Source organism: Callithrix jacchus, chromosome 3 (assembly GCF_049354715.1).
Source record: "Callithrix jacchus isolate 240 chromosome 3, calJac240_pri, whole genome shotgun sequence".
NCBI lineage: Eukaryota > Metazoa > Chordata > Mammalia > Primates > Cebidae > Callithrix > Callithrix jacchus.
This window is the reverse complement of record NC_133504.1, coordinates 188,526,211-188,548,156: the sequence shown is the minus strand read 5'-3', so window position 1 is coordinate 188,548,156 and position 21,946 is coordinate 188,526,211. Positions and strand designations below refer to the sequence as shown.

At 60.7% G+C, this 21,946-nt stretch overlaps 1 protein-coding gene across 3 annotated transcripts in view; it reads right to left on the bottom strand.

Annotated features, from left to right (window-relative positions):
• The window catches only part of HTRA3 (HtrA serine peptidase 3), a 39,046-nt gene extending 20,696 nt beyond the window's left edge, over positions 1–18,350 (bottom strand). For all 3 annotated transcript variants that reach the window (XM_002746022.6, XM_008993673.5, XM_008993672.5), the window contains exons 1-3: positions 17,748–18,350; positions 6,113–6,212; positions 717–939 (exon numbers count right to left, since the gene is read on the bottom strand). In XM_002746022.6, the coding sequence (XP_002746068.1) occupies positions 717–939; positions 6,113–6,212; positions 17,748–18,132 (708 nt within the window). In that variant the 5' untranslated portion in view covers positions 18,133–18,350. The remainder of the gene's footprint in view (positions 1–716; positions 940–6,112; positions 6,213–17,747) is intronic.
• Between the last annotated feature and the right edge of the window lie 3,596 nt (positions 18,351–21,946).

Here is a 21,946-nt window from a genome sequence, read left to right as displayed (position 1 = left end):
AACTCCATCTCAAAAAAAAGTCGGATCTCATGAGAACTCACTAGCATGAGAACAGCCTGCAGAACCATGAGTCAAGGAACCCCCTTTTTGTCATAAATTACCCAGTCTCAGGTAGTTTTTTGCAGCAGTGTGAAAATGGACTCACATAGGCCCTTTCCTCCCAGGCCTGGGTGGGAATTAGAGGAGTGCGGCCAGCGCCCACCCACAAGCAGGCCTTCCACAAACAGCTGGCAGAGGAACAGGAGGACTATGGGGGCCTCAGTGCAGGGCTCTGCTTGGGCAGCTGGTAGGAGGTACATATGTGAAGGCGGAGCGATGGGGACCCTGTCCCAAGTGTTCCCCACTGGGCTCCATGCCCACACCCAGGACCCATCCCGTGGGGCACTTGCATCCCCAGTAGTGGGTCCAGGTGGCATCGTGAAGAGCCTCCACAGGGGAGCAGAACGGGACCACAGCCCACCCACTGTGGGCCGCATGCTTCCTGCCTCTGCCCTGTACCTGGCGGCTCAGGGAGCACAGGGAAAGGAGTCCAAAGACCTGGGCTCCAGGTCTTATCTGAGCCATGACCCTGGGCCAGGTGCCAGTCCTCCCTGGTCCCTGGTTCCTCCCACTGGCCGATGGCAGGTGGGGCTAGCTCGACTCTGGGGACTGGCATCTGGGAGGAGGCCGCCACGCCCAGCCCCAGGTGCTTCCGCCCCTCGCCCACGCCCACCCACCTTGGGGTGAATCTTGATGGTGGCGATGTCAGACTTCTTGTCGATGTCTTTGATGGTAGCCTCGTAGGAGTCCCCGTTCTGCAGCTGCACCTTGAGCTGCTGCCGGCCCGAGGCAGTGTTCCTGCTGGTCACCACGTGGGCATTGGTGACGATCAGCCCGGCTTCTGACATGATGAAGCCCGAGCCACTGGACAGGGGCACGTTGCGGCCAAACAGCGGGTGTCTGCAGCCAGGGAGACACAGGCAGGCGTTTAGGGCGGGGCTGGGATGCGGGGAATCGGGCACAGAGGCGGGGCTGGTCATTGAGGAGCAGAGACAGCGTGCCACAGACAGAACACAGGTCTGGAGTCCCTCAAGCCCCCATTTGAATCCTGGCCCTGTGACCTGGCCCAGTCACCTCGCCTGCACCTATTCACAGCCATAAAGAGGTGATGCAATTCGCCGAGATGAGACAGGCTGCCTGCAAAGTGTCGGTGACGCCCAGCGTGCACTCACCACCCCGACTACGGAGCATGGAGCCAGACAGACCAGGATGCTAATCTCAAATCCAGGCCCCACCTATTATCAGCCTGGCCGTGGGCAGGTCGGTGAAGCTCTTTGAGCCCTGGTCTCCCCATGGGAAAGAGAAAACAACACTCAGCGGCCTGAGTGGTGACACCTGGGCTCCAAAACACCTCTCAACAAACAGGGCAATAATTGGCCCCAAGGGAAAACCCCAGTGCACACACAGCATCCTCCAGGGCACACACAGCGTCCTCCGGGGCACACACAGCGTCCTCCGGTGCACACACAGCGTCCTCCGGGGCACACACAGCGTCCTCTGGGGCACACACAGCGTCCTCCGGTGCATACACAGCGTCCTCCGGGGCACACACAGAGTCCTCCGGTGCACACACAGCGTCCTCCGGGGCACACACAGCGTCCTCCGGGGCACACACAGAGTCCTCCGGGGCACACACAGCGTCCTCCGGGGCACACACAGCGTCCTCCGGGGCACACACAGCTTCCTCCGGGGCACACACAGCGTCCTCCGGGGCACACACAGCGTCCCCCGGGGCACACACATAGTCCTCCGGGGCACACACAGCGTCCCCCGGGGCACACACAGAGTCCCCCGGGGCACACACAGCGTCCTCCGGGGCACACACAGCGTCCTCCGGGGCACACACAGCGTCCTCCGGGGCACACACAGAGTCCTCCGGGGCACACACAGCATCCTCCGGGGCACACACAGCATCCTCCGGGGCATACACAGCATCCTCCGGGGCACACACAGCATCCTCCGGGGCACACACAGAGTCCTCCAGGGCACACACAGCATCCTCCGGGGCACACACAGTGTCCTCCAGGGCTGCAGCAGGTGCCCAGGAAGGGAGGCTCCCCAGAGGCTGGGGCAGATTTCTGACAGGCAGAGCAAGTGAGTGCTGGGGAGACTGGGAAAGCTTATTCCCACCTCCCTCTGCCCCCATCCCCAGGCTGGCTGCCTGAAGCCTCAAACGTGGCAGTGCCAGCAGCAGGCAGAGGCAGGACCTGGACCCTCCACGCCCCTAGGGCAGGGGTGCACAGGCACCGATGAGGCCAGCCTGGGTCCCGCTCTCTGTGAATGGCAGGGAGCTGGCCGGGCTCTGCACTGGTGTCTGCTGATGGGCAGCAATCCCCAGTTCTCAACAGAGCTCTGCGTAGAAGCCACAGCCTCACGCCCAGCAGGGGAGGAGGCTGAACGCCAGATACAGCCTAGGACCATCTCCAGAGTGGGGTCTTCCGGACCCCGGCTCAGGGCTGGCCCAGAGCAGGTCCTCACTCCCTGAGCGTCTTCAGCAGAGATGAGCGAGGACAACGCGAGACAAGCACGGGATGGGAGCGCCCAGCTCAGGCAAGGAGATGACGGTGTCTGCAGGGTACAGGCATGTTGCCATGAGCCATGGGACCGGGAACAGCAGCCAGGCCATTGAGTGCTCATGGGCGCCCTACAGGGGTGGTGCTGTGGTGAGCTATGTCCCCGCCAAGAGATGTGGCCAAGTCCTAACACCACAGCCCCATGTATGTGACTTTATGTGGAAACAGGGTCTCTGCAGATATCACGAAGTTGAGATGAGATCACAGTGGGTCCGGGGCAGCTTTAGAGGAAGGAAGTCCAGACTCACAGAGGGGAGGGCCGTGAGCTGATGGAGACAGGGACCAGAGAGAGGAGGGGTCTAAGCCGAGGCGCACCAAGGACTGCAGAAAACACCAGCACCAGTAGAGGGGCCTGGGACACTCTCTCCACATCCCCCGAAAGAAAGCAGCCCTGCCCACACCTTGAGCAGGACTTCCAGCCTGCAGAACTGTGGAGCAAATGTCTCTGTCCTTTTCAGCCACGCAGTCTAGAGTACCTCGTTATGGCAGCCACAAGAAACTGCTGTCATCTCTAACTCGCAGGTCTTCACCTCACAGTGGGGAAACTGAGTCCTGAGATGCTGAACTACTTGCCTGGGTCAGGCAGATGGGCCAGGGGCAAAGCAGGGGTCTGCCCCCAGGCAGCCCGGGCATCTGGCCACTCAGCCAGCCCACACAGTGGCCCCAGCATCTGTCCACTCACGTCTGCAGCCAGCTCCTGTGACACCCACTCTGCATATACCCCAGAGCAGGACCTGCACCTGTTTTGCCTGTGGAGGTCCCAGTGTGCCTCCCAGGGCCTGGCACCTGTGGGGTCAGCAGAAAATGCCCATGGCCACCCACTGGCCTCCATGCACACACCCAGACCCCAGGTGAGGGGTCACAGCCAGGAGGCCCCCGTGCCCCGCGAGCATCTATCTCATCTTATCTGCTCAGTCTCACCCGCCCACTCAGGGCACCAGCCGCTGGAGGCTCTGAGGGTGGAAATGGCCTCCCAGCCAGGCTGTAGTCAGTAATTAGCTGGTTCAGAGCCTGGTGGCTGCGACCTTCCAGAAAGATGCTGCCCCCATCCCTGCCTCGTGGAAGGCCAGCAACCTGCCACTTAGTGCATCCAGTTATAATTTCCTCAGTGACATGTCTCAGGGCCCAGGGCGAGGGAAGGGCAGTGAGGGGTCAGTGTGCTGCCAAGGGGGCGGTGAGAGGCCTATCAGCGCAAGGCACTGGACAGGGTGGAACCGGGCTGTGGGTCCTGCATGGGTGGCACCCCCAGGGCTGTTTTGAAAAATGACAGCCCAGGGAGCTCCCAGCAGGTGCGGAGGATATGACACTGAGGTGCTATGCGCCCGTCACCTGCTCTGGCACCCCCATTCAAGGAGCACAGCCTCTGCCGGACAGCCCGAGATGGTGAGGGCAGAGGGGCAGTGATGCTGAGTGATTGGGCTTGGACCAGACAAACGCCGAGCCAGCCAGCAGGGACGCTGTGCGGGAGCAGGAATTGCTCCTGAAATCTCCGGATGAGCCACCAGGTCCTCAGGACCCGGCCTAGGGCAGTGGAGTCTGGTGACAGGGAGGCTGGAGGTCCCAGGGAGCGTGCCGTGCAAACAAGCAAGTCCCTGGAGCCCTGGCCGGTGCCCCTGGTGACTGCTCATTGCCAGCTCCTTGTCGGCCCGGACTCGAAGTCTGATCCCTGTCAGGGTGGAATGAGGCTCAGTTCCGGGGCCTCCTCGTCAGGCTGTTTGCCGGCTCCATCCATACCCAGGGGCCGGGAAAGGTGGATGAGAGAAACACTCTAAACCTCAGAAGAGGCACGCCATCTGCTTCCACAGGATATGTCAATCTGGGACAAGCCCCCAGGATCCAGTGTGAGCAACTGGACATTGGGCAGACTGCACAGTGGCAGGTTCCAAGGGCAGGGCTCCCCGGAACCAGCTCAGAGAGTCCCTGAGACGGGGAGGTAGCAGAGGTTGGGGATGGTGCCAGGAACTGGGGCAGGCCCTGTGGGAAGAAGGGGAGGTGGCTTTGCCTGTGCATCTGCTAGGAGAGGGTTTGCTGTGGAGGATGGCAGGGGCGGGGGAAGGGGGGCTGTGAGGCCACACAGTGCACACTACATGTACAGCCTCTCCCAGGCTGCGACATCCTGCTTCCCTCCTGACAGACTCCATTCATTCGTTCACTCTTCCATTGTGCATTCACTCATTCCCTCTGTCACTCATTCATTCTGCCACTTCCTCCCTCCCTCCCTCCCTCATTCATTCATTCTGCCACTTCCTCCCTCCCTCCCTCCCTCATTCATTCATTCTGCCACTTCCTCCCTCCCTCCTTCCCTCACTCATTCATTCTGCCACTTCCTCCCTCCCTCCCTCCCTCATTCATTCATTCTGCCACTTCCTCCCTCCCTCCTTCCCTCACTCATTCATTCTGCCACTTCCTCACTCCCTCCCTCCCTCATTCATTCATTCTGCCACTTCCTCCCTCCCTCCCTCATTCATTCATTCTGCCACTTCCTCCCTCCCTCCCTCATTCATTCATTCATTCTGCCACTTCCTCCCTCCCTCCCTCCCTCATTCATTCTGCCACTTCCTCCCTCCCTCCCTCCCTCATTCATTCATTCTGCCACTTCCTCACTCCCTCCCTCCCTCATTCATTCATTCATTCTGCCACTTCCTCACTCACTCACTCCTTCACTCATTCATTCTGCCACTTCCTCCCTCCCTCACTCCTTCACTCATTCATTCTGCCACTTCCTCCCTCCTCACTCCTTCACTCACTCATTCATTCTGCCACTTCCTCATTCACGCATTCCTTCACTCACTCATTCATTCTGCCACTTCCTCACTCCCTCACTCCTTCACTCACTCATTCATTCTGCCACTTCCTCACTCACTCACTCCTTCACTCACTCATTCATTCTGCCACTTCCTCATTCGCGCATTTCTCCCCTCACTCTTCCGTGCATTGATTGGTGCATTCACTCGCCCAGCCCTCATTCCTCCCTGCTCTGGCCACATGGGCCTCGGTGCTTGCTGAGCTGTCCCCACTGTCCTGCACCCACTGGCTCAACTCGCGGGCTGCCTACTCCAGCCTGAGCTTGTGAGGCCACCCGAGTCCCCGGGTCACTGCCCCGAGCCCTGCTCTCCACCTGCCGTGCCTCTGCTCCTTGCCCACACACCTCCTGCCTTCCGGCATCTCCCCCACTGGGTTCTGTGTCTGCTTTACTGCATGGCCCCTCGGGAAGACAAACAGGTCGCAGGCACCCGGTAGCATGGGTGGCAGCATGAAGGGACAAAGACCCACAGCACCACCGCCTGCACCTTCCTGGTGCCTACGGCTCCAGCAGGTTCAGGATGTCCTTCCCCAGGGGCACACGGGCAGCCGGGAGATGTGACTGGTGTCAGCCTGACCCCAGGCCACTCCGGCTTCTGTGGCCCAGACTGCAGAGTCCGGCCTGCCTTGGGCCCCAGCAGCTGTCGGCTGTGCAGTGGACGCCGGGAAGCGGGGCGGGGCGAGGGGTCTCCACCCACCTCAGGAAGAGCTCTATGTGGACCACGGCTGGTGCGATCTTCTCCACCACGTCAGCGATGAAGTTGAACTTGTACCTCGGGCTGCTCAGCTGGTGGAGACCTGTGCTGGCGGGAAGGGCCAGGTGCAGAGGTGAGACCTGGATGCAGCCGGCTCCCAAAGGCCTATGCCCAGGGGGCAGGAGGAGGAGTCTCTTCCTGAGACCGCTGCCTGGGTTCAGAGCCGACCTCAGCCCACACTGAGCCCACTGGAGACCCCTTACCCCACAGCAGTGCAGTGACACCAGGCATTTGGGAAGGGGGCTCACCCCGAGAATGGTTAAAAAAGGCTTCCAGGTACTGGGCTTCCTTGCCCCACCTCACTGGACCCCGCCAGGCTGGTCAGGAGGCTCAGAGAGGTTAGGACACTGCCCTGGGCCACAGGGGAGTGAAGCTAGGGCTGGACCTTGGGAGAATCCCCTGGGCTTTGTCTGTTCCCTCATGCTACAGCAATACCCTTGCAGGAGAGAACCGCCCTTTCTTCATGCTCCAGCTGGCCCCTCTGAGCCCTGGGGCTATGGCAGTGTCCAGATGAGGGTGCAGTGGGAGTCCTCCAGGCGTCCCTTTTGAGCTACCCAGGCCTGGCCACAGTGAGACCCCTCTGGGCCAACAGGGTGTCAATTTCTGAGCCCACAGGGCCCCACATCTGAGTCTAACTTGGCCACACCCCAGCCCGACTTGCCAGACAGTTCACAAAGTTCCCTGGAGTCTTCCTGGGCTCAGATTCCTGCTGCTGTCAGCAGTGGGGGCGGTGGCTGCCAGGACCACAAGCCTGAGGCATGCAGGGGCACGGGGCCCACAGCCCTTGGGGTCCCCTGTGCGGGCCTGTGCCGGGATCTCTCTGGTTCCCACCATCTGGAACCCACACTGCTCAGCCTTGCTCATGGCTACCATGTCCCAGAATGAGCACTGGGCTGGGAGCTGCACACAGTAGGGGTTCGGCTGGGCCTGGCTGCTTTCTAGCTGTGTGGGCTCAGACAAATCACTTGCCCTCTCTGGGACTCAGCTTCTCATCTGAAAAATGGGACTGAAGACGCCCTCCTCCCACATCTGTGGGAACTGAGGGTGGAGGGCTGTGAAGCTCAAGTCCCTGCCCCGGGGGATACCCACCCGCCCAGACACCTTGGTGAGGTCCACAATGTCCATTTTTGCAGCCGATGTTACTCTTGATCACTGGGAAATGGCCAAGCACAGGGACTGAGGGAAAATCTGGTTTTCCAGATTGTCCAAAAGCATGGAGCTACCTTGCTGGATGCAACTGTGGGAGCCGGGCCCGGGCTGTGGTCCGAGCTCCAGGAATAACCGCAGGGCAAATGCACATCCCGAGTCACTCCCCCAACTCTCCAGGGGCAGCCGGGGGAGGAGCCTTTGCCTCTATTATAAAAGTGGGGACACTGAGGCTCTGTAAGAAGAGCCCCCATGCCCAAGGACACACGGCTGGGAGGGGAGATCCAGAAGCTGAGTGCACCCTTTCCCTGGGGGCCCCCACCTCTGCCCTGCGGCTCCCCAAGGCCCCGAAGAGCCCTTTAGCCTGAGCTGGGACCCGGTGGCTGGCTCAAGCACTGGAGCTGGGAGGGCAAGGAGGGGCTGCCTCTCCCAGACCACCAATGTCTGCCTCTCAACCGGCCTGTGGGTACCAGCCACACAAGCCCTCCCTCATCCACGGCAGTCAGCCGGGATCAAAGCCACTGCCTGTCCGGGGCTGGTTAGAGCCTGGCTGGGAGATGCCGGCCACTGCGGGGCTCATCACAGATCAAACTACACGGCAGGGCGGGGTCTAAGGGTCAGAGGTCACATTAACAACCACCCCCAGGGCGGGGCCTGCGTGTGCCCAGGGCTCTCTGTGGCCACGTCTGCCTCCATGAGGGATGTGCCACCCTACTTGACACCTACAAGAGGGTGGCTGCCTCGGTGAGGTGAAGCTGCCATGCTCTCCGAGCCTCTTCCCTGCCCCTGGGAACTTGAGCTGATTTTCTAGCCCCCAGAGAGGAGGGAACCAGCCACAAAGCCAGCCACCCTGGTGAGGTTCAGAGCACAAATGCCCTCAGACCAACAATCCCATGGCCTAGAGGGACCCCAGAGCAACCCCAAGCCCAAGCCCTCCTCCCTCCAGTAGGGAAGACTCAGTGGGCCTGCCGCTACCCTGTGTGCCCTGGGGCCTGAGACTGGCACCCCACGTGCCTCACTGGGGGAGAAGCGCCAGGGCACGGGCACAGCCCCCAGTCGGGACCGTATCACTTTTCCCGTCATGTGGCCTTTGTTGGGCCACCGACTCTTGAGTTTCTGCTCATCACCCACCTCTCTACACCTCCCCCTGCACGACACCTCTCCACTCTCCCTACCAAGATGTTCTGGCAGGTCCTGGGCCCAGTCCTAATCCTGCCTCCTCCAGGCAGCCCCCCAGCAGCCTTCTCCCAGCTGGACCGAATCTGTCCCTGCTCACAGCTTCATTCAATCCACACGTGCGGGGTGCATTCTGTGTGCCCACCAGTGATGCCCGCTGAGGACACAGCGGTTCAGCTGGGGACGAGGGTCAAGTCAGTGACTGACCAGTGGTAGACAGCACAGCATCGCCTGGGATGAGGCACCAGGGAGCCCAGGGGGTGGCTAGGTGAGTGCAGACACACCCTGACCCAGGCCTGGAAGAGCCCACCGGCAGGGGCACAGCACGGGGGAGCCACAGGCTGAGCCCGAGTTGCGTGTGCAGGCAGCCACGGCAGACGGGGATCTGGGCGAAGTGTGAACACAGGAGGAGGAACGCAAGGGCGTCTCCTCCCACAGGGGATTCGAAAGGCTGCCTTCTTGCGTGTCTCCATCCTGGACTCAGACACTCCAACACACAGAGCCGCAAAGCTCTCTGGCCCCACCCTGTCCATTCCCTGCTTGACCTGGTCCCACCACGGGGGGTGGCAGAGCTGAGGTCAATGCTGAGCCCCAGGGCCCCCTGAAGCCCCTGGGCTGCTGGGCCCTGAGCTCTGCCCAGCCGCCTGAGTTCTGGATGGCACCTCGGCCTCCGCTGAAGAACTTTCTCCCCAGTGTGGTCTCCCAGAGGTCACATAAAATGGGTGACACTCGATTTTATAGGAGATGATTTGTTTTTAAACCCTCTATAAAATATTCATTAAGTAAAAGCCTGGCAGGAAACATCACAATTCTACTACATGGTGGTTATTTGGGGTTGGGATAAAGTTAGAGTGACTTTTTCAAAGAGAAAAGAAAACAGGGAGGGAGAGCAAGGCCTGAGATGGAGGGGCCATGGGGCTGGGCTGGGAGGCGGCCCGTTTCCCACAGAGTCTCCGAAGAGAAGCTCGCACGTGCCCACCCCACACCCCAGGCTCCTTTGGAACAGAGACTGTCTGGTTCACTCCCACACAGCCCTGGTAACCAGCTACAGGGTGAGGCCGCTGCTGAGACATTTCAGAAGGGATGGGGTAGGGAGGAGGGACAGACAGAGGAGGGGAGGAAGACAAAGGGAAGAAGTTCAAGGGTGCCCTGCTTGATGCTCCTGAGCTAGCACACAGTAGGTCTGCAAACAGCACCCTGCAGAAAGAATGTGGGTCAACCGAATAACCAAATCTCCTAGCAGCCTCACAAAAGCAGCAGCGTCGGCCCATTTTATGGCCCAGGAGACGGAGGCTCAGAGGCGAAGATCACTCACTGCGGAAGGGCAGGCTTGGCACTGTCCCAGGTCTGGTGGCTCTAATGACCCCAGGGCCCGGGCACCTCTGCAGGGCCTCACCAGGCCCTGTTTCTTTAAGGGGACCTCCATGGTTGGTGTCGTTGGGGCAGGGGCCCCCACTCTCCTGCTCCTCCTCCCAACATGCAGATGAATCAGCCGTGAATCAGGGGGAAGGGAGCATGCGGTTCTCACTGCCTCTTTCCACAGGAAAGCCGTGGGCCCCAGGGTTGGGAAGCTGACTCTGTTTATTTGGGGGTTTTTGACAGCCTCCACCCCCACCCCATCCTCGAGCCAAAGCTCTGAAGTCAACAGTCATACTCAACCAGATTCAGCCATGAGCCTTTTTTTTTTTTTTCCTTGATAAACTGGAATGTAAAGGCCCTGGAAGTTTCAGTCGGGAGGACCCTGACACAGAGCAGAGCAATCAGGGCTCAAGGCCAGGTGTCCCGTGTCACCTCCCAGGAGAGGAAGGGGTGCAGCACGGTGGGAGGAGATAAACAGGGAGCCAGGGCTCCAGCTCCAACGGCCCTGCCTAACTGGGCTCCCAGGAGTGCTGGGGGACCGTGGCTGACCCTGAGGGAGGACCATGTGGCCGCTCTGGAGAGTCATAACTGCCATGGAACAGATGGCGACACTGAGGCCCAGATACCCCGCAGGGATACCTTGTGCTGCTGCTTGGGTTGTGCACTGTGTAACTCCAGGCGCTTATCGACAAAGATCAGAGTGGCCAGCTTCCCTGGAGTTATGCAGTGTACAACCTGCCCAACTGTATGCATCAGTCCCTTTAGCACATAATGTGCAGAGCTGGGACTGAGACCCAGTTCTGTTCCTCCATCTCTAAGGTCACTGCCCCTTCTTTTATTGCCCCCTTCAATTAGCAGACCCCTCTGTCACCCAAGGGTCAGCTGCAAGCTGGGGATGGAGGAGCCACCAGTAGATGGCCCAGGGTCCCAGGCTGTGCCCATCTGTCCATAACTGTGACCATGGTCTACAGACTATAGTGCAACCTCTTAGCAGGGCATTCAAGGCCTGGGTGTCCTGGTCCCATTGACACCTGCAGCCTCACCTGCTGCCACCCTCCCCTGTGGACCCTGGCTCTGGTCCCTGTGCATGCAGGCTTCTAAGTGTCACTGTGCCTTTGCACATGTGGTTCCCTCTGCCAGGAATGCCCTTCCTGTCATTCCTCAGCACCTCCTCCGGGGAGCCTGCCGTGACTCTGTAGGCGCAGTGACCCACCTCACCCTCTGGGCGCAAAGCACCTTGTACCCCTCCCAAAGCTGGTTCCTTGGGGGTGTGCCTATGGCCTGCACTCCTGCGCCTGGGATGGGCCTGGGCAGCAGCAGTGGGCAGGAAGCCAATGAGAGAGCGAATGCATGCTCTTCAGAGACAGAGGAGCGTCGTGGGGGGGCCCTCAACAGCCCCCCCAGCTCCGCCCACCACAAGGGGCGGCCTCCTGGGTCTAATTAGTTCCCAGGACAGCTTCCCATGTTTTTCCTCTTCTGGAAAGCTTGCCTGTCCTCGCGTGAACTGTGCCCCCCAGCCATGCCCCCAAGTGAACTGTGCCCCCACAAGCCTCAGGTCCAGCTGTGGTTCCCTGTGCGGCGGATGCTGCTGTCTGCCACCGTCAAGCCCAGGGACCTGTCCATGCGGAACACAGGCGTGATGGGGGCTGTGGCACAGGCCCAGAGCAACCCAATGCCTCCCCCGCCACGGGCCGCACCTCGAAGGCGGGACCCGATTTGGGCATGGGACGTCAGGCTGGGCTCTGAAGTTCGTGATCTCACTGAATTCTTGCAGCAATTCTGCAAGACAGGAACTGAATCCATTTCTCAGGCAAGGAAACGAGGCTCAGAGAGGTCATGGGACCCGTCCAGGTGCGTAGCAGGCCCCTCAAGCCCTGACCTGGCGCTTCCCCGCTCCGTGCTGGCCTTGGCGCGTGTAATTGCCTATCCAGCTCCAGGAGAACTCAACCTGGACCCGTCCTCAGTGTGGGGCCAGCCTGGCTCCTCTGGCTGTGAAACTCCACACCCAGCTGGGCCACAGCCAGCCCTTGGAGGAGGAGGAGGAGATGCTGCCGTCAGCCTGCCTGTGATTGACCAAGAAGGCTGGGCCTTGTGCACATACCATGGGCCAGGCAGGCCTCTGAGCATCCACGCCACTGAAGGCAAGGAAGGCAGCCCTTGGCCCTCCATACAGGAAGCCCTCCCTGCCTTGACCAGGGCCAGTGACACTCCCTCGGGTAGGGCCAGTGCTGGCAGCACCTCCACAAACAGCTGCCTTCCAGCTCCTCCCCTTCCTCGACCCCTCTCCCTCACTCTCACAAACAGCACTTCTGTAAGACACGCCCACTGGCCATCCTTTCACTTCAACATCTACCCGCCCGGCGCCCAGCAAAGCGCATTCAGTCCGTCATCTCGTCTGTCCCTTGTCCAGCGAGGAGGGTGCCACTGTTATCCCCTTTTCACAGATGAAGAAACCAAAGTGCAAAGAGCTTCAGAGATTTCTGGGGCAGGGCTGGGACTCAGCCCTGGGCAGCCAGACACACGGGACAGACCGGGACCCAGTCCTGGCGCTCTGCCCACTATGTGTTGGAGCAGGGTAAGGCACACAGGTGCGCAGGTTGTACACTGCACAATTCCAGCGAGTCACCTGCTACCCCTGTGCTAGACCTGACTTTCAGCTTGGGGCACATATGGACGTGTCCTTGCCATGTTTTTGCTGCACCAGGGACAGGGGTCTGTGATTTTAATCCCTGTCTCACCCACTGTTCCACAAACACCCTCATCAAAAGCAAGCAAGGCGGTCACTTCCCCAAGGTGTAGGGGCCGACCTGGCATTCAGAGCACTGGCTGGGGAGCCAGGGGACCTGGGCTCAGGGCAGAGCCGTTCCTCCTACCTGAGTGACTGAGGGCAGCTTCCTCCAGCTCCCTGAGCCCTTTCTCATACAGACAGCCAGGACACCAGCACCCCAACAATGTGCCAGAGGCTTCATGGGCCTGGAACACAGCCAGTGTCACACCCTCGATCCTTGTCAAACCTGGTGGCCTCCCTCCCTCAAAGCAAGCCTGGGTGGGAGGCGTTCAGACCACCTGGCAGGCCCTGGTGAATTTGTGGGAGGCCAAAGGGGCACAGGTCTCCTTGAGCCCACCTCTCCACAACTAGATGCCACCACTTCCAGGAAGCCCTCTCTGATCTATCCCTGTCTCCATTCTGAAGGTGGTTTCTTCCTCTTCTGGGCTCCACCCATTGTCATCCGTCCCTCACAATGCAGGAAGAGGACTCACAGGGGTCTGCGGCTGTGGTGATGTGGGCAGGAGGCAGAGGTTGGGGGCATCAAGCCTGCAAGGCCGCCAGGAGGCTATGCTTAGTCCTGAGGCCATGGGAGCCATGGCCCGGCTTTCGGCAGGGAAGGTCCTGGTCTCACCAAGTCCCCTCAGGTCGCTGTGTGAGGCAAGGGCAGAGGCATGCTGGGGGAGGACCACGGGTCAGCGAGGGTGCATTTGCTAAGCCCCGGCAGGAAGGGCAGCTGCACAGCGTCCTGGTCTCAGCTCCACTCCCGCTGGACTCGGGCTCCCGGTGGCCTTGGAGAAAGCTCTTGGCCAAGCAGCTCTGCCGGGGTTCCAAGTCCTCCGGCACCCGCTGCCAGATGCTGTGGCTCGGCCAGGCTGCCCCGGCGGGAGTGGGCGGGGCCGGAGGGGAGGCGTCACCCTGCCTGAGTGGTCCCAGATGCTGAACTCCAGCATGTGCAGCCCCAGGAAGCTGCTAAGAGGATTACAAATCAAAAGCCAACCCACGTTCTTCAATAAGCAGCACTGGGGATGCAGCCAGAACCTGCTGGGGCTGCACAATGGAAGCCGATTGTGAAACGCCACCTTGTAAACTGCCCCCGACTCTACACTCTGAGCGGGTGGCAGCCTCCGAGGCCTGTTTGTTTGCAGCCAGAGGAGAGGCTGCGTGGCCTCGGGGCTCTGCTTACACGCAAAGGGAAACCTCTGCTCTGAGCAGGCCCTCAGAAACACATGTATCCCCGCGCTGACCAACCCAGGGATGGATATTTATCCGCTCTGTGCCACCGCGCTGCCTGAGCATGCACCTGAGAATGTGTAAGGGCTCCCTTGAGAAGTGGTGAGCCTCCATCACTGGAGGTATGCAAGAAGGCCGGGAGGGTTACAGGAGATTCCACATCACATGGGCCATCCTCGCATTTCATGTCATCTACAGAGGGGCCACGCGCTGGCCCCGGCCCCTGCCCAGTGAGGCTCCGAGCCTGGGGAGATGGAGGTCACACAAAGAAGCTGACTGACAAGCATGGCTGTGTACAGGACCTGCCGGAGACCCTGGCTGTGCTCACCAGGCAACGAAAAGATGACCTGGGCACAGTGGTCAGGGCAGGTGACTCAGCAGCTGTGGGACATCGGGCCAAGGCAGGATGGGGAACCGACCACGAGAAGGTGAGGGAAGGAAGCTCTGGGCAGCGGGTGCTGTGTGTGCAAAGGCCCTGGGGTGGGAAAGAGGAGACAGCGGGAGACAGAACAGAGGGGTGCAGGCCAGGGGGCAGGCGCAGGGCCCTGTGAGGCAAGGGACGTGTTGGGGTGCCTTGCGGGGGAGCCTGCAGGTGACAGGCGGGAGGGATTGACCAAGGCAATGCTGGCTGCTGTGAGAGGAGTGATGGGATGGAGGATGGTGGGGGGGAGGTCAAGGCACCCCAGGAGACATTCGTGGGTGAGCTGAGAGGACACCTGGTGCACAGAAGAATGAGGCGCGGAGTGGAGAGGGGACCCAGGCTCCCCACCGAACAGCCTGGTGCTCCTCTCAGTGAGGCTGGGAAGAGTTGGGCTCCGCGGGCATCTCCATGAGACTCCAGCTTAGGAGAGACCTGGGGGCTGGAGACAGGGCCCGAAGTCCCAGCACATGGGGAGGACTTAATGGCAGATGAGCTCACTGGGGGATGAGAAGGGACCGAGGAGACCCTCCTGACTACAGAGGGTGGGAGGAGAAGGCGGAGGAGCTGGCCGAGGGGTGGGGAGAGGAGAACCTCAGCCCACAGGAGGCTGCCCTCACCTGTACGACTTCCTCCCACAAATGCCCAGGGCAGACAGTGCCTCACACACCAGTGAGTGTGGCCGGCACCCAACACCTTCTGGCTGGGCCCTTGGGAGGGTGGAAGACCTGCCACCAGATACTCCATGGAGGCCGAGCCTGATGGAGTCAGGGGCCCAGGCCTGACCCGACCTCCAGCCTCAGGGGCCTTGCCACCCCCTGCAGAGCAAATCCAGGAGCCTCACAGAGCACAGCCTTCCAAGACAGTCAGACCCAGGCCAGGCCCCGCCACTGGGTCACTTCCTGACCATGTGGCCTCAGAGCAGACACTCACCCTTCCCAGCCTCCGGCGGCACATCTGTGGTGCCTGGGAAAGGGCCAGGCTCGCTGTGGGAAATGAGACAGGGCTGGGGAGAGGCTGGACACCCAAGGCCTCCGCAAGGAGTGGATGCTCGGTGTCACCCTGCTGAAAGCTGGGTGTCCAAGGTCCCCGCGCACTGGGCTACAACGGCAGGGCTGCACACCACCCACAGTGTGAGCCCCACCCTGGAGATGGCCAGCAGCCTCCCGCCTGCTCTCTCTGCCGCCCTGCCTACCCAGCCCCAGATGCCCACTGCCTCCCCGACCCGTTGGGCTCTCGGATCCCGTGCAGGCCTCTGCCTTCCTCATGCCTCTCCACCCTTCCCGTCCTTCCCCAGGCAGCTCCCACTCCTCCTCCCCAGCTCGGCACAGAAGTGCCTCCTCTGCAGAGCCTCTCCTGACCTGGCCGGGTGAGACAGATTTGGGCGCAGTTGCCACGGTGTTGGCATGTGAAATAACGCCGCCTGGCGGTCACCCATCAGGCAAGGGGCATGTGCGCCCCCACTTCTCATTCATGGGAACTTAGGGTGAGTAAGTCGTCTAAGGTCACCTCCTCAGGAAGAGGCGCGCTGGTACCGCAGACTCGGAGCACTGAGGCCTCAGCCCATGGCCCAACGCTGGTGGCCGTCCTGGCCTTCCGAGCTCCCCCTGCACCTGTCTGTGGGTATCAGACTCTCCCTCCTCACAACCTTCCCTCTGCTCCCCGATGGTCCGTGAGGCTTGAGGGCACCAGCGGGGTCTGCCGCATCGCTTGCCCCGTCACTAGCCTGGGGCCAGCCAGGCACACAGAGAAGGCACCTCATGACACAGACTCCAGGAGTCAGTGTCTCTGAAGCCAGGCCCCCTCTGGCTCCCTGCTGGCCCCAGCCCTGCAGCCTTTTCCTCATGGTGCCTTCCACAGCAGGGAGCGGGGAGCGGGGTAGGGAGGCGGCCCTCATCACACAGCGGGGCTGCAGTGGACAGGCCCAGGACGGGCACCCCAGCACCAAGCCCCAAAGTAATGAGCCGCAGTGACAGCGCAGCAGGCGTTGAGTCAATGACATCTCCGAGACCCCACAGCCCCACCCGCATCCTCGGCCTCCTGGGCAGCCTCAACACAAGCCAGCCCTCATCACCCTCACCCCCATGATAGTTTGAAGGTGTTCCCTCCAGAACAGAGGTGTCACCAATGTGACGGGGTGAAGAGGTGGAGACTTAGGAGGTGATAGGTCACCAGTACCCCTCCTTTCAAGCATGGGCTGAAGTGCCTTATGAGAGGCTGTCCGGCCTGCTCCCTGCGTGCACTTCTGCCGGGGGAGACACAGCTTCCTCCCTTCTGCAGAGTGCAGCCTTCAACAGACAACCGAGCCCACCCGCACCTTGGTTTTGAGCTTCCCAGCCTTCAGAGCTGTGAGAAACACTACATTTCTGTCCTGTATAAATTACCATCTATCTCAAGTGTTGTACCAGCCAGACAGACTGAGACTCCCTGCTGAACCCCGAGTGGCTCTTCCACATAATCCTAGCTAGTCCTGAGTGACGCTTCCCACACGGGCTCCCAGGAACCCCAGCGTGCTGGGAGAAAAGAGCTCTCGGCTGAAATTCTCTTCGGAGCCCCTGGATTTTATCATTTGAGAACACTACAGGTTTTCTCAGAACCTCTGATAGGTTCAGCCCGTGAGCCTCCACTACAGGAGTACAGCGCTCGGTTTCCCAACCTTTGTAGGCCACAAAAGTACTTGGAATTGCGTTGAGAGTACCGCAGACAACGGAGGAAGCCCTCTGCAGGCTTCCCAGGCATCCCGGCAGCTGGTGCTCCCCACGGTGCTCCCGAAGCTCCACGGAGCCTGTCCTGGCTGCTACTGAGTCTCGCCTGCCCTCTGCAAGTTGATGGCACACAGGGGCTGACCCCTACCCATGCATCTGGGGCCCCGCGAAGATCCTCAGAGAGCCCCCGTCCAGCCACAGCAGAGCCTGCCTTCCTAAGAGGCACCCCACACAGGGTAAGGTACAACAGGTTTTCCAGCATTTTCCTCCATGCACAGAGTCAACCTGCACGGCGAGAAGCAACCCAGAGCTGATGCGGCAGGTCAGGACCTGCAGGCTGACCCTTCCCACACGCACTTAACCCAGTCACAGGGCATCGCCCAAGAGGGCACCCAGGCTGGAGATTTACAGCAGGAAAGAGCGCCCTTCACCCAATACCCAGACAGAGCAGGGGTCCGAGGACCCGGGGAATGGGCACGAGACGCCAGTTCTGAAGAGACCAGAGCTGGAAACAGTCCTAGATGAGCCCCCTCGAGTGGCCCAGAGACCACAGGTTTCCCTTCTGACTCTGATTCTGTGACCTTGAGGACAGTGGCTTACGTTTTTGGGCCTCAGTTTCTTCACCTGAAAGACCAGAGGGCTGGTGGGATGATTTCTGAAGGGCCGCCCAGTGGTGTCCAGGCAGTGGCGACCTCGAGCCCGGCCCTAACTCCTGGCCTTAGTTTCCCCAAGAGAAAGAAGGCTTCACGTCCTCCCTGGCACCCCAGCGCTTACCCAACGGGCAGGCGCCCTTCTGCAGCTGGCGCACGGGCGTCCCGGAGAGCTGCAGCGCGCGGCGGCTGGCCGCCTGCAGCGCGCACACGTTGGCATAGGTGTGCCCGTCGGTGCCGCACACGGCGTGCGTCCAGCGGCAGCGGCACAGGCCGCGCACACACTCCAGGCTTTCCCCGCACGGCGAGTCCAGGGGGCCCCCGCAGGGCTCGCCCTCGCTGGCGGCGCACACCAGGCAGCAGTTGCAGAGGTCCGGCACGTAGCCGCCGGGGCAGCGGGGGCTGGGACACCGCGACACGTCGCAGCGCGCAGGGCATGGCGCCGCGGGGGGCTCCCGGGCCAGCGCCAGCGCGACCAGCGCGGCCAGGAACAGCGCTCGCGCCTGCATGGCGGCCGGGCCAGCGGCGGGTGGAGGCGTGGGAGACCGGCCAGGGGCCGGAGGGGACACCGAGGCCGCTCCGGGGCCGGGCGCCAGGCGCCTACGGATGGAACTGGGGCGGGCGCGCGGCCACCTGCGCCGCCGGCTCAGGCTGGCGGGCGTCGAGAAGGCAGGGGCATCACCGGGGTGCGGGGAGCTGAGGGGCTTCGACTCGCTCCAGCCTGACTGTCCGCGGACGGCTGGCCCGCTCCTTTAAAGGCGACCGCTCAGCCCGCCCCCGCTGGAAGGGGCGGTCCGACCCCTCCGCCAGCCCCGCCCAGGCCCCAACAGGGCCACGCCTGGCCTTCCGGGCCTGGACCCACCCGGCAGGCCTTCTCTGGTCAGCCTGGTGGGGAAACCGGGGACTACCGTCATGCCGGAGTCCTTTCTGGTGGGGACCCCCGGGCCCAGCCTATCCCAGAAACCTTGGGGGATATGTTCTCCCTGCTGTGGAAGGGCCGCCTGGGTCCAGTCTCCTCTGTGCCTCAGTTTCCTCCTCCAGGAAGGGAATTGACAGCACTTCTCGACTTCAGAGCGTTGTTGAACGAAACCCGGAGGCCAGGGCTGAGCAGTGCTCCTGAGTCCTCGCTGTCCACAGAACGGGAAACCGTTTCCATTCTCGTCATTCCTCCTGCACTCTTTGCGGGGCCCCTTCAGACCCAGGTCCCATCAGGAGGGTCACAGTCTGGTGAAAGTGCATCAGCTAAAGGAGTGAAGGCTGCGGGAAGTTGGACAGAGGGCAGAACCCCCCTTGGAGGTGAATTTCAAGCCTGGAGAGGATCTGGACAGGCAGCAGCAGGATGGGGAGGGGGAGCTGGCCGTGACCTGGGCGGAGACTCCCAAGCAAAAGCAGGTCCAGGCGGCAGGAGACAAGCCATGAGCATAGCCCCGGAGCTGCGGGTCTTCACACTTTGTGTGTCCCTGGTCCCCTGGGCTGCATGGTGAAGGCTGGGAGTCCTTCCCAGAACCATGCCCATCAGTACAGTTAAACACATAGAACAAAGGCCACGGGGTCACCAAGGGGAACAATACCATCAAAACACAGTTATCAAAATACATGAAACATTCATGACTGTGTGGCCTATGGGCTTTTTTATCAAATTACAGGATCTGACCTGCCGTCTGATACCAGTGGACATTTCCCAGAAGCCCCGGGCAGAGGGCTGCCACTGGAGACGCCTTCCGTGAGGGCGGTGACATGGAGGTGAAAACATCTCCGCTTCTGCCGGCCCCGGAGCCACAGGCCCTGCTGGCTGGGGCCAACTGTAGCCCAGAAGGAATGAGCACTGGACTTCCGTTGCAGTTGTTGGTGTAAATATAGATGTTTTCCATCCAGGTTCACAGGCGCCCAAGGTAAGAATGGGGAGGGGTCCCTCTGGCACAGAGGAGGGAGGGGGAGCTGGAGGTTAAAGGGTCTAGGGCAGTGGGAAGGTGGAGGGGCCTGATCCCTGAGGGCTCTGTGTCCTCGAAGGCCTGGGCACTGTCAAGGAGTGGCCCCATCAGACAGGATGAGGGGGGAGGAGGCGGGGCTCCAGGTGTGAGCCTCCATAGCTCCCAGAGAGAGTGAGGGGTTGAAGGGTCCTAGGGCTTCCTCTCCTAAAAGGCCATTCAGCAAGGGGCAATAGGACCTGCCTTTCTGCCTCTTTGAAGATGTGGAAAATTTCAGCCCATTTCTTGGAATGGCCCAGAATGCCAGGAGCTGGGGCCTCAGGGCTGGGCTGGGCTGGGCCTCCTTCAACCTTGGCCAGGGCTTCTGGTGCCAGTCTCTGCAGGCTGGGCTTGCCCACAGGGCAAGGAGAGTGTTCACATGCTAGGATGCCTCCCCCTCGAGTAAGCCTTGGGGGGGGTACTGTGACCCAGAGCTGGCTTTTTGGGGGAGGGCTGTGTCATCCCACAGACACCTGGCCCTGAAGATCAGCACTTTTCCGTCCCTGGATCCTCCAGTGCACAGAAAACGAAGTCCCCGGGAAGAGCTCATTTCCCCTAAGCTTTCTTTTACAGATGGGGAAACTGAGTCTTAGAGAGGGTCCAGGACCAGCTGCTGCAGCAGGTCAGACTTTGCACAGCCTTTCACAGTTTCCAAGGGATGACAGCTGAGGATGTGTGGACCTGAGGCCGCTGGGGTGCTCTATATACACTTGACCCGGTCTTCCCGAGGCCCCTGAGAGGTGGGCGTTGGGATCCTTAGAACAGGGCTGGGGAGGAGAAGGTCAGAGCTTCGGCAGGCAGGCCTCAGGTCAGGTCTGTCCGTAGGTCAAGTCCTTGCTCCTCCCTTGAGACCATGCTGTCCCCAGCAATCACCTGTCTTGACCACCTTACAGTGGATTTAGTCCCCTTGTACAGAGAGGGAAACAGGACAGAGTGAAAACACCCTTCTCTACTCTGCAGCTGGGATGCGGTTCCCTGGGGTGGCCTTTGTTCTTCCCTGCAATGGGCAGGTGGGGCTCACAGTGGCCAGTGAAGTTGGCTGGAGCCCGGCGCTGTCCTTAGGAGAGCCGCGCCCCCTGCAGCTCCTGCCCTGCACTGCCTCTCACTCAGCAAACCTCGGGCCTCCCAGCCCCAACTCTGGGCACCGGGACCGCCTCTGTCATCAGCCCAGAGCTCCAGATTCGGGCTTCTCCAGGCCAGCGTGTGCAGGTGCAGGGCCGGCCCTCTGGCCTGTGGTGTCTCAGCACCTTCTTCAACGGTGCCAGGAAGGTTGTTTAATCTGCATCCCTCCTTCGTTCATTGCTACTTCCTGCCCCTTGTCACGCTGCCCCAAATATTGACTGTTCTTTAAAAACAAGCACAAGATGAGATGTTGCTTATCCTCAGTGGAATGGAATTCACTCCCTCCAGGCTGGGCCTGGGCTGGGCCACGGTCTATCCCTTTCCAGGGTCCTCTTGTCCCGTGCCAGGATCCCATGTCCCCATCCCGTCCCTCTGTCTCTGCCCAGAGCTGGACAGCAGTGGCTGCCCTGAGCCTCCAGGCTGTGGGCAGGCTCTGCCCTTTGGCTCGACCCCTGCCCAAGTCTGGGCTTCACGTCAGATGAGGTCACCACTTACAAAGCTGCAGGGACCTTGAAGACCTTCATCAGCTGTGAAAATACTTGGCGGCCCGTGTGAGTGGGTGACTCAGAGCATGGGCTCTGCTCAGGCAGATGAGAAGGGGGGTGTAGGTTGTGACATGGGCCACCCTTTCTGCAGCTCCCAACACTGACATCAGCTCTGCCCTTCTTGGGGTGCTTCTGTAAGTTCTGGGAACAACCCCTCCAGGGGATGCCAGTTATACCCATTTTATGGGTGTAGAAAGCTGAGCTAGGGGAGTTTAAATGACCTCCCCAAGGGCCCTCAGCCATCAGGTGATGGACCCGGGCTTCAAGGAAAATTGTGTCTGACCCCAAAGTGTATGTTCTTTTCCCAGAATCACACAACCGTTCCATACCCATTTTATGGAAGGAAAAACTGAGGCCCACAAAGAGGAAGTGGGTGGCTGAGACAACCAGGCTAACTGATACCAGTAGGTCACGTTGACTGAGCCTCCGCGATGTCCCGTGTTTCAGGGGCTGTGCAGGTGTCTAGCCCTTATTGAAGTATTGGATTCGAGATTGAAATAATCAACCAAGACAAAAGTATGCCAGATTGCAGGGTCTTTATTGCCAGCAACCACAGAGGACTCACGTCTCTCCAACCCGTGGCCCCGAACTCAGGGGGATCAGGGTATTTAAGCTGAAAAACCACATATTGAGTGGATGCAGGGCAAGCAACTCTACAGACGCTTATTTTGGTAACTACGAATAAGCAA